At 41.2% G+C, this 12,275-nt stretch overlaps 1 protein-coding gene across 7 annotated transcripts in view; it reads right to left on the reverse strand.

Moving 5' to 3' along the window:
* LOC144053321 (unconventional myosin-IXAa-like) overlaps positions 1–12,275 on the reverse strand; it is a 101,137-nt gene that overhangs the window by 38,543 nt on the left and 50,319 nt on the right. For 4 of the 7 annotated variants that reach the window (XM_077567662.1, XM_077567660.1, XM_077567661.1 and 1 more), the window contains 3 exons: positions 8,515–8,615; positions 6,587–6,713; positions 3,219–3,308 (listed from right to left, as the gene is read on the reverse strand). In XM_077567662.1, coding sequence (XP_077423788.1) covers positions 3,219–3,308; positions 6,587–6,713; positions 8,515–8,615 — 318 coding nt within the window. The remainder of the gene's footprint in view (positions 1–3,218; positions 3,309–6,586; positions 6,714–8,514; positions 8,616–12,275) is intronic. The other 3 variants (XM_077567664.1, XM_077567665.1, XM_077567659.1) reach the window with 1 other exon arrangement.

The raw sequence follows: 12,275 nt of genomic DNA on the forward strand, positions 1-12,275 counted from the left end.
GGAAGTGGTTATCTATTGTGGACAGCATCTGAAGTTTATTGGCCAACATCCCATCCCGGGAAAAATAAGTTCACACAGACCTGTTCAAATGCCAGGCTCTTTCTAAGAAATAAAATTAAATAAATAATGACAACAAGATGAATCGTTTCACAATTTTTTCCACCACTAATTGTCCTGTCAGCTGTACATGTACAGCAGCTGAAATAATGGAGTTGCACAAGTGTGCACACCCTCTTACAACTGAATAAACTACATATGTATGGATAGGTTTGATGCCAATAAAAAAAAAAAAACATTTCAACTGACAAGCATGCTGACTCTTTTACAAAAGCCACATCTACAATCTCGGCCTGGTGTGAGAAAATTGCAAGCAATTACATCGGGACACAGTTGACATGCCAGCGCAGATGTTTTTGGGCAAAGTTGTATTGCACACACCCTGTGGAATCCGGCACAGTGTTGGCTGCTCCGGTCTGGAGCTTCGAGTTGCACACGTGGCAAATAAAAAAGAATAAATAAATAGAAAGAAACAAAGTGAACTCAGTGTTCCTCTCGTCATCTTCTCACACGCGTCAAAGGAGCTGATTTAACAAGACATATTTTCCAACATTTTCCAGTATTTTTCTGTCGATTGCAATAAAGTTAGGAAAAAAAAAGTGTTTGTCTTCTTCGCTGATTCTTCTTCTACGCTTTCCGTTAACTCCCTTTGGCTGCACTACAGCGCCACTCCAGACTTGGCATATACATTACAGCCGTCAAACGTCCTCAGCGTCTTCTTTTGGACACACGCAAGTCTTGAAATGCTTGTGTGTGTGTACGAGATTTGTTTCGGCTTTGCTTCCGTCTGAACGGGGGCCTTAGTCTGCTGTCTTTGTTAAGTCCGCGCGGGGGCATTGTCGTGTTTCTCGTCGAGTACGTTTCGCTATGTCATGTTAGCTTAGCCAGATATTTTAGCCACAGCCAAGTCACAACCAAGGCACAGCCATAGCCACTCCGCAGCCAGCCAAGCCTCAGCCACTCCACAGCACCAAGTCAAGTCAAGTCAAGGCAAGTCACTCCCCGTTAAGGCAAGTCCTGTCACGTCACGTCTAGTCTAGTCTAGTCAAAGTCTAGTTTAGTCAAAGTCTTGGGTTTCCTGCCCACTTGTCTTGGCAATAAATCACCATGTTTACACATTCCCTCACTGTGCCTCCTTGCAATTGGGTCCACTTCTCAGACTCTACCATAAAACCCTGACACTAGAAAGCTTTAATACATCTCCTGTTACAGACCCGGTCAAACAATTTTGCAATTTTGCACGTGAAAGAGGATCATATCAATAAAACGTGAGCATTATCTCCGTAGAGAGAAAAAAAATTGTATACAGTTCTTGCATTGGACTGTCTGGAAGCTCATTTGTCTACTTCCTTCAGGAGAGTGCCAATAAAGGTCCCCGGGGCAAGCGCACGGTGCCATAGCAGGCCAGGGTTCAACCGTGTTTGAATTAAGATGAGGCGCACGCGCCGATGAGAGGAAATGATGACCGCCGGGTCAAATAGTCAAGGTCTGCTTCTTAACCTCGGTGGTTAATGACGCATTCCACGTTGCTCCCCTTCACAATAGTTTCCAATGAAATTGCATTCTACTACATCGCAATGTCGATTTGAATTCAATGAATTGTTGAATTGCTTAAAATAAAGTGAAGCACCCGCTGAGGGTGAGGGACAGTTACAGTGAGGGTTCATCGTCTGTACTGCATATTCCAGTGGAGGGTTCACATTCCTCCGACAAGAGCACATGACTGCAAAGATGGTGGTGGAAAGGGGATGGGGGGGAAGGGGGGGGGTGTTCTGAGCAACTATTGTTAGTGCACAGATCAGATGTGCATGTGGGTGGTGGTCAGCTAAGCAGACTGCGTTTGTGTGTAGCATTTCCTTCGAAAAAAAAGCCCCCGCGGCTGCTAGCAGAAGGCTGGACGCCAAATTAAATTACGCACAGTAATCGAGTGCTTTTCCGATGAGCTCTCGCTACTGAAAAGGGGGTCAGCGTGGGCCGAATGTCACATCTGAGAGGCGAGCGAGTCCACGAAGAACCGCGGCGGCACGGCAGGAAACGGGATGTGGAAGAGTTTGCGCGTGCTTGAGGAAGCTCACGAAAACAATCAAGGCTTGACGCACTTTGCCACAAAACAACTTCTCACCGGGCCGTCGTTGCGAAAGCGCTTTGTGCTCGAGTCACGGCAGGCCAACGACATCAAGTTTCTTCAGATTATGATTAAGATCAGTCAAGAGAGACTGTATAACTTTCTAACATGTGCACAATGGCACTCGGTTAGCGGCCCACTTCACAGACGATGATTTAAGACGACGGGATTGTACCATTTTGGTGTAGGTGGAACTGTTCCATCAAGAAAAGAATAAGCAAAAACATTGTTGAGTTCTCCTTTGTTAGCTAACAAGCTAGTTCCTAGCTAATGCAGAGTGAGAAATTAGGATTATATGTAAAGGACATTTTTTTTGTAGAGCAAGGAGAACTGTTTCGTTGTGACTCGCTGTGGAAACCAGAAAATAACTTCCTTTTTTTCCCCCGTCCATTAGCTGTTGAAGCTACTTCCTGGTCAATGATGTAAAAATTAGACATTATGCTTAAAAAAATGATAAAGCGATTGATTGCACCATGTGGATTCTGGGCCGGCGGGGTCATCGGGAAGAAAATAGTGTGTGCTTATTTGTGTTCATTTATCCAAAGGTTTGCTAGCTAGCAGGCTAACTCAAGATAGCTGGATCGTACCACTTCTGTCTCTGGGGGAGGGGATTCATAGTTGACGCTACTGTGTTCATTTATTCTACAGTTTGTTAGCTAGCAGTCTAACTTAAGATAGCTGGATCGTACCACTTCTGACTGGGCGGTTGGGAATGTTTCAAATGTGACTAAAAGGCCAAGATGAGAAAATTTAACATTTATATGTTGATTTTGTTTGTCTGTGGGTACCAAGCAAGGTACTTCCTGGTTCCCACAGGATGGCGTAAGACAACGGAAATGTGCACATTCTTACTAAAAGGGGCAGGATGGGGAAAAAAAATAATCCTAGTGTGCTACAGGCCTACTTGTGTTTGTGTGTCTGTCCATTTGGTAGCTAGCAAGTTAATTCCTGGTTTTCTGCAGAGAACCACCTCCGGGTTGCGGGTGGCGCATGTGTCTAGATTGGTAAAAAGGGAATTCCGATATATGTGTATCACCTCTGCTAGTTTGTAGGGCACGATGAGCCTCTCTCCAACAGTCACCGTCTTCCTGGTGGTCAGTGCCTCCAGCAGCATCTCCTCTTTCACCTACAAGGGGTGACAAAAAACAAGACGAGGCTTGACTGGGTTCTAAGTGACAGATAGTCCAGATTGGAAAACAATGAATTTGTGCGGCTGTTTGTATAGACCTTGTCATGTTTTTAATGGGCTGCATTATATTACCTTGTTTGCTCCCAACAACGTATAAATACGTTCTATTTTAAACGTTTTAAGTGTCCCAAAGACGTATTTATATATATTTTTTTATACTAGCGCATACAGAAGACTTTGACGCATCCTCTGACCTGAAGAGGTCGCTTAAAGCAATGGTAGTTCTCACAAAAACGGCCAGCAGGTGGCAGCAGAGCAAAAGAGCTCCACTGGGGACATGTTGATAAAAGCTCATTTACCCACAGTTCTAAACAGATTTGTGAATAATGATGAAACTTTTTTCCTGATGAAAAAAGTGACTCTAATCTTTCTTTTGGTAGGTTCCATTTTTTTCCCATCAGGTTTTTATAGCAATAGAACACAATATTCTGTGGACCTTGCAAAATCTGTCAAAATCCATTAAAACAGCCGGGAGCGAAGGGGGTTGCTTCAGTGAAAATGGCTGGGAGTAAATGAGTTAAATGAATGCTTCGTTATATAATTTTAATAATTATAAATAATGGCAAAAATATGAATTATTTCATTATGAAAATGCACTTTTTCATACACACTTTAAGAAATAGTAAATTTGACATATTTTATATAGGAATTTGAGTTTCAATGAGCATTAGGGTTTAAAATTAGGGTTTCAAGCCACAGTTAAGGTTTTAATGATGTTTTCAAGCATTTGTTAGCTTTTCAAGTTTGGGTTCCAAGACAGGAATTTACGGTTCCAAAGTTGGGGGATCCAAGCCAGCAATAAGGGTTCCAACAAGAATTAAAGTTTCAAATTGGGGTTTCTAGCCAGGGTTAGGGCTTAAACAAGGGTTACAATTTTAGAACCGGGTCCCAAGCCAGATTTTGCGCTTCCAAGTAGCGTTTCAAGCCAGGGTTAGGGTCTCAAACAAGGGCTAGGATATTAAATTAGGGTTTCAAATCTAGCGTTCAAGACAGGTCCTACCGTTCTAGGTTTGATTAGGGTTTCAAATTTGGATTTCAAGCCTGGGTTAGGGCTTTAAATAAGGCGTTTCAAAGTAGGGTTCAAAGCCAAGGTTAGGGTTCCATCGTAGTGATTTTCAGCTCAGAGTGATCGGCTGGCCCACAAACAGAAAGAAATCGAACCTGTGAGTCTGCGAGTATGTGGGGGTCAACTATGGGTTTGAGATTAGAACAACTTGTCCGATTGTTGATTCTTGGTTTGTTGCTAATTCAAATATAAGTTGCTCTGATCCACAGTTACTCATCCCGAACCAAGTGAGGAAACTCCTTCCTGATTTCAGACTGGAGTATTCCTGGCGTGCGCCCGCCAAACCGCAGACCAAACTTAGCCGCGGACCAGCCGCGGATGACACGGCCGCGGCGGGAGATGCAGATGTCACACCCACACGTCTCCTCCAGCCGCTGGGATTAGGAATAGTCTCACCGAACCGCGCGTGTGTGTGTGTGCGTGAGGGCATTATCAGACTTCATTTCACACTGCGGGCTAATCCCTTCGCACTGCGGATGCTGCAAGGCAATTGGTTGATATTTGCATGCATTAGTTACTTGGTAGCACAGATCACAAGGCTAATCCCTTCATAAACGCACACTTGTCAAAACTGACCCAGGGTCAGTGATTCTGCTGCAGTGCAAGTACATTCAATTCCAAATTCAATGTTCTTTTGTTACAAGTTCTCAATTATACTTCTTTCGTGTAATCGCGCCAAAATAGCTTATACTCGCTTGGGTTACAATTTCAGACAAGGGTTAGGGCACTAACTCAGGGTGTCAAACCTGAGTTAGGGATTCGATCCAGGGTTATAATTGAAGAATCTCGACGGCGTGACTCTGTGATCACGAGTGAGAAAACGAACCCGCGTGGCACAAGAAGTCTAAAAATAGAAAGCGCACCGCCGGGACCTTGTGTAAGCGTAAGGCGGTCTGTGTCAAGCACCTCTTCACTTCCAGCATCACCGCAAGCGGCGCTTCTATGAGGAAAGCCACAGACGGACACTTTTTGGGGGTCAAAGCCACACATTTGTGCGGTTATTATGCTTCTCCGGTGGGCCATACATCACGGGATAACTTGAGGGGAATGAAAAAAAGCAGCCAAAAGTAAACCAAAAAAAAAAGATTCAGAAGGAAGAAAAAAAGCACTGTGGTAAAGCTAGCTAGCGGCTAGCTTAGGAAGAAGCTAACATACATCTTTATCTTTATTCAGCGCTCATTTCTGGTCAAACATCAGAAGATGAAGTGGCTCAAACGTCCCACATCAGTCATGGGGGATCCAAATTCAAGTCTTTTGTTGACAAAAAGTTGGTAGTGCCATCAAGCAAACAGGAACAGGAACAAAAACAGAAAATTGCTCCTGACCTTGAGTGTGTGGCACATTAGTGGACCAAAACATAGGATCAATTATCCAATTTCACTTAATTGGAAAATTGTTATTTACTACAAATAATGCCTTTTGTTCCTCTAACTTAGTGATAGGCAGAGTAATTAAATGTTTTTTGTTTTCAACTAAATGGGCACAAATGTCACACTAAGTGCATTTATTAGTCAATTGAGATCACCATTGTTTATATCCTGACTTGCAAGTTTATTTTGTTCTGTGACAAAATTCAAAACTCAATTTACCAAGTCTATAGAATCAGTTTTCGCAATTGAAATGAATCAAAATTAATCCACCAACCCCCCAAAAACACACAAAAATAGTGCTCTATAAAAGTATAAGAAAAACACAAGGTGTAACGTTCCAATGGGAACTTTCACCGCTTCTTTTATCTTGAATGCTCGCTATATTAATAATAACAACCAGGATAACCGCATATTCTCAGTTGAACGATTTACTGGATGCCAGAAAATTTTTTAGTGCACAGCTGTCGAGCCTTATCTGCTGAATGCGGAAGAAGGTCTGATCTATGCAAAATGGTCTCTACTCTTATATACTGTCTTGGCCTCCCGCCCGCACGGGGGGACGAAATGTGTGACCTGATGGTCTTAACTGTTTTCATCTAGATAGAAAGGCGCCAAGCCAGGACAGGTCACAGCGACACAACGGCCTAGCTCAAGCCAACTATCCACTCATAAAGAGGCCTAAGCTAACAAAGGTTAAAAAAACAAAAAAAACTCTTCCATACAAGTAGCGCCGCACTGTAGCATAGGAACGAACGCCGCAAGCAATAAATCATGCTGACCTCCAGCAGCTCCGAGACGATGGGAAGGACTTCTGGGTTGCAGATGTCGATGGAATCGTCCCTGTAGGTCTTCTTCTTGTAACGGATGTTGCCCAGGTGGAGAATGGCCGACAGCAACGAGAAAATTCTGCCGGGAGGGAGAAGACACTCGTATTGAAAGACAATCATTGGTCCGTCGGAACCTGTGGATGAGTACGATAAATCTTCTAAATGTCATAAATAGTTTATAGTAAAAAGATGTCCACGGGCACTGGGAACCAAAATTCCATCATCGAGTTTGTGGAAGAGATTTTTTGGAGTCATTTAGCAAAACGATGGCTAGCATGCTGCTAGCTAACGTCAGCTCAACGAGATGATATCCATCTTTCCACGAAAGACAATTTGGTACGGTTTTCGATACGTGTGGTGCTAAACGATTCGAGGACGGTTCGATTTGAAAGTGGAACGATTTGATTGGGTTCGATTTGATACGGTTGTTGTCATTTACATGAACTTGGCAGTACAGTAAATTTGAGAGCTAGCTCTCCAATAAAATACGATTCAATACATATCTTGATTTATTTCCAAGTGGAACGATTCGATCCTGTTTCAATGCACTCACATCTTAATCCCAAAATTATTTTCCGGTTCAAACAGTTTTTCGTTACACCCCTATCAATCTTACTCAAGTAATTATTTGGAGGACTACTTTTTTACTTTGAGTCATATTACTCTAAAGTAACAGTATTGTCATTTGAGTACAGTTTCTGGTTGCTTTCAATTTTTGGTTGGTTTCGATCACTGTTTGATGCATTGAGTCAAGTTTGCTCAGTGCTTAGAGCGATTACCTCCCACCACGGAGAACCTGGGTTCAAACCACATTTTAATACATTTGATGGTTTGATACATCATATCAGGAAATTGATTATAATTGCTCTGAAATGATTTAACCCTGGAGAACCCAAGAACCCTTTTCTTCTTTGGAAAATTATGAATTATACATTAAATGACTGCTATAAGTTCACTGAACACCAAAATATATGTTTTTTTTTTACAATTTTAACCCTTGTTTTTGAACTAGCTCAGAGTTGCTAATTTATCAAAATATATATATATAAAACATACTCCTAGGCATTCTGCAACATGACATGAAATAGATTAACAAAAAAAACACAATTTTACCATCTGATGGTTTGCTGAGAAGATGGTTTTGTTTGGATTGATTTCCAGCTCAACAAAACAGCATGTTTGTTGCCAGCCATCTTGTCACCACCACTCTGGCTCATGTAAGTGCAATATTCATCCACTAGATGGCCCCATGCAGGGGTCAGAAGTGGCACTCTGGACTTTTGAAGTGAAATTTGTTAAAAAAAGGTCTTTGTTATTTGAGTAGCAGAATTTATAGGGGCCAAATTTGACCCCGTGGCTTCTCCAGGGTTAAGCACATGCATTCAAATTTTAGCATTCAGCTTTTCCGCATTCCCACGCAATTTTTGCAAAAATTGCACTTTGTCTAGTACAATATAAAATGTATTGATGGATTGGTTGGCCCTCGCATCTTTCGATTTTTCTGTGTACAGCCATTGAATAAAAAAGATTGGCCCCACCCTTGTCTATTGCAACACTTAAGTCGTCAGTAATAATAAAAGACGAACATCGTTTGTGTTAACTCGATATTAAATATAGTTATACTTTGCAGATACAGTGACGCGTAGACAAAAGCAGCAGAGCTTGAACGGGAAACATGAAGATGAACAAGTGATTGATTGTTCTCACCCTCCATACGGCCGCCATCGCGCCAAAACCGCATTGTGCTGAGCTGGTAATAAGCAGCCACAAAAATGTTTTGCAGGCTAAATATCCGCACATTGACTTCACTCTGGCAACCCCGAGCCAGCGGCAGCACACAATAACGCTGCGGCTCACAAATGAGTACATTTCGCTCTTACTGTTTCCGCGTGGCGGGGAGGAAGCCGACCATCTCCATGGCCAGCTGCAGGCGCTCAAAGTCGTGTTTCAAGTCCTCGCCCTCCACGCTGAAGCAGTCCTGCTGGTATCACAAACACACACAGGGAAGACAGGATGGTTTTTTTTTTTTTCTCCAGCCCTCATCCACATGTCATGTTACACATTTACATTCTGGACGAAATGGAGAGCATATCAACAAAGCAGTAGACAACTGAAATAAAAAAATAAAATAAAACATCTCCACACATGACATTGGGTACAGTCGGTATTTGTGTCACTTTTTTTTTTTAAGACAATTATTCCAAAACTTGCTACACCCATACAACAATTAACTCATTGACTCACAGCTCTTTTCACTGAAGCAACCCCCTTCGGTTTACTGAATTGTGACCATAAATTCCTGTTTTAACCCTGTCTTGGAACCCAAACTTGAATAGCTAACAAATGCTTGAAAACATCATTAAAACCTTTACTGTGGCTTGAAACCCTAATTTTAAACCCTAATCCTCATTGAAACTCAAATTCCTATATAAAACGTCAAATTTATTATTTTTTAACGTGTGTGTGGAAAAAGTGCATTTTCATAATGAAATCATTTCTATTTTTGCCATTATTTATAATTATTGAAATTATATAACGGAGCACTTATTTAACTCATTGACTCCCAGCCATTTATACTGATGCAACCCCCTTCGCTCCCGACTGTTTTACTGAATTTTGACCGATTTTGCAAGGCCCACAGAATATTGTGCTCTATTCTTCATCATGAAAAAACAAAAGTAAATTTGTATCAGTTTCCGTTTTGCAGCAATTAGCATTGAGATATAGCTAATTTTCATCATTATTCACAAACCTGTTGAAAACACTGGCAAAAAGAGCTTGTTGCAACGTGGCCTTGGCTGATCTCTTATACTCTGCTGCCACCTGCTGGCCATTTTTTGTAATAACTACCATTGCTTTAAGCGACCTCTTCAGGTCAGAGGCTGCATCAAAAGCCTTCAGTATGGTCTAGCATGAAAAAAAAAACCCATAAAAATATATATTTTTGAGACCATGGCAATATTTGAAAAAGAATGTTGTTATACGTTTTTGGGAGCAAATGAGTTAAGAACAGTGAAACGTGACTTTCACAAAACCTACCAAAAAAAAGTACAGAATAGTAGACACCCCAAAATGTTTGTTCTGCAGTAGAACTCCTTTTTTGGGGGAGGAGGGGGATGAATAAATCTGAATAAAAAAATCGTAAATCACTTTTTTTTTTGTTAAAAATAAATCAGAGATTTGATTTTTAGGCAAACGTATATGACCTTGCTAGCAAGCGATATTTGTTCACAAATACTACAAGAATCCATCTTTTACCACTCCCGCTGATTCGTTCGCAACCGACCTTTTTTAGGTCGGACCAATCAGGCGTTGTTTAGGGCGGGACATGCAGCTGTGACAAAACGAGGAAGCGCTGACGCCGGGAAAAACAAACAAACCTAACGAATGGACGCTGCAATTAATTCTGTTTTGGCAGAATCACTCATCGTTTCCTTGGTGAATGTTGAACAGCGAGAGGCGCTTCCTGCATTTTTATCCGGTAAAGATGTTTGTGCTTTTTCGAAGACGACGTTTTCATTCGTTGCCGTGATTGGTCAAAACAAACGTGCATAAGATGCCGCATCGTCCAATCAGCTGCAAGTATTGTACAGCAAGTCCCTCCTTTTTGCGAACGGATCTGCCAAGTGAAGTTCCAGATTGATAAAGTGAAGAACTTCCTTGAGTGAATTTCATCAATCTGGCTTACTTTTACGAGTTCCAACAAATTGGCCTTTCCCCCCTTCATAATCAACGTGACAATCCGAGATTATTTTCAACTCAAAAGCTGCGCTGATCTTAATCCGAGGTGATGTAACGTTGCCACCTACGCATTACAAAAAACAATATTGAGCTGGATTTTCTAACTCAGGTTGGTAAGAATGCGAAGAAAAAAAACGGGAAAAAAAAAACATTTGACTGCTTTGGGTCAACTGTATCATAAATCATAAAAATAAATAAATATGATTTTTGCTTTGACTTCACTTTCACATTGACAGAAAACATACATGACATGCATAGTATGTGCAGGTTGTGCAGGTCAGCATATTTTGGCCGAGCACAAAGAAAGCAAAAGTCATGAGCCAGCTCAAGAAAACACAAGCAGCCTCGTCCTCGCATCCAAACATCCAAAACCTCTTCTTCCCCACATTGTTTCCTCTGGGAGAACAATCGAGCCAACTTTTCAAATTGAAGGCCACGCTCGGACCTCTGCGCCAAACAACACAATGTGATACGTTCACAACTTTCGTGTTTGTTTGCCAATACTTTGGTCAACATAATAATTGGACAAACAAACTGGAGTCAAGTAAGGGCATATTTAAGAAACGATGTATTCATTATTGGCATATTTGAAACAAAGACTTTTTTGAGTCTGCTGCATTATGCTGACAATGAAAAATCAGGAGTAAAACGACATCAGCTCAGTTTTCGCCAAGGAGTGCCGTTCAGTTCAGTTTAGGCCGGATTGTCAATAAGTAATAAGAAAACTGGCAAGAGTATCAATCAAGAAGCAGGAGCTAGAAAAAGTGTAAATGGTGCACGGAGAATGGCCACTTCCATCCATATTTTTCACATTTCTGTCCACATTTTCCATTATATTCATATTTGTTCAATATTTATATTTCATATTATTTTACATTTCTGTATTTATATTCCCTATTTATCTATTTCCAACTGTGTCTGTGTCACACGTTGCCACCCTTTTTTTTGCTGCTAAGAGGCTACATGTTAGCATTAGAAATGTAGCTAAGTGGCTACATGTTAGCATTAGAAATGCAGCTAAGTGGCTACATGTTAGCATTAGAAATGTTTTGAGGTCCCGCTGCTCAAATGAGGCTGATATACACTAAAAGGTTTTGTTTTGTTTGTCTTTTCTTTTAACTTCTCACCTTAATTACTCCAGCAAACTTGTGGCCGAGGACGATAAATTGAGTGAATTTCATGAATAACTGAGAGAGGATTTCAAGACATTTTTGCCACAAACTGTGACCCAAATTTCCATCTTCAAGTCATATTTTCTTACATGAATGTGTACAGTATAACATATTTGATTAAAATGTCTTTGAATAATTTAGCAACATATAATGTCTACTGGCTAACTTGCTAGCTAACAAGCTATCCTTTCCAGCATCAAAAGAGAACATCTGTGCCAGTAATTCAGATCAAAGGAAAGGTAAATTAATTAGCCAGCCTCTCAATGACTATCGTGACTATGCCTGAATTTCCACCACATCTATTTTTAAATCAAATTAGCGATTGAAATGTAAATTCCGCCCGCCGTTCCGCATCACTTCAAAGCAAAGTAACGACGACAGTGACAGGCAGAAGAATTCGACGTTCCTTCGCCAGATGACAGAAGGTACATTTCCACTTTTTGTGCTGTTTTTGTTTCTTGGCGTGTAGTGAGCATTTTGTAATGTAAAATATGTGCCTCGGCTGAATAAAAGTTGGGAAATACTGCACTTACACAATGTGTCATCATCCTGCCGTCACACACAAACCACTTGAGGATTTACTGTACCCTCCCAAACTGGACTGCTTGGTGGAAACTTCACTTTGACTAAATCATGACTGGCGCTCAAATGAAGTCACCCACATGACAACAACAACAACAACAACAGCCCCCAAAAAATACAGTAATTAAAGCATAGCACCCTGCCTA

The sequence above is a fragment of the Vanacampus margaritifer genome, chromosome 6, assembly GCF_051991255.1.
Source record: "Vanacampus margaritifer isolate UIUO_Vmar chromosome 6, RoL_Vmar_1.0, whole genome shotgun sequence".
NCBI classification, from domain to species: domain Eukaryota; kingdom Metazoa; phylum Chordata; class Actinopteri; order Syngnathiformes; family Syngnathidae; genus Vanacampus; species Vanacampus margaritifer.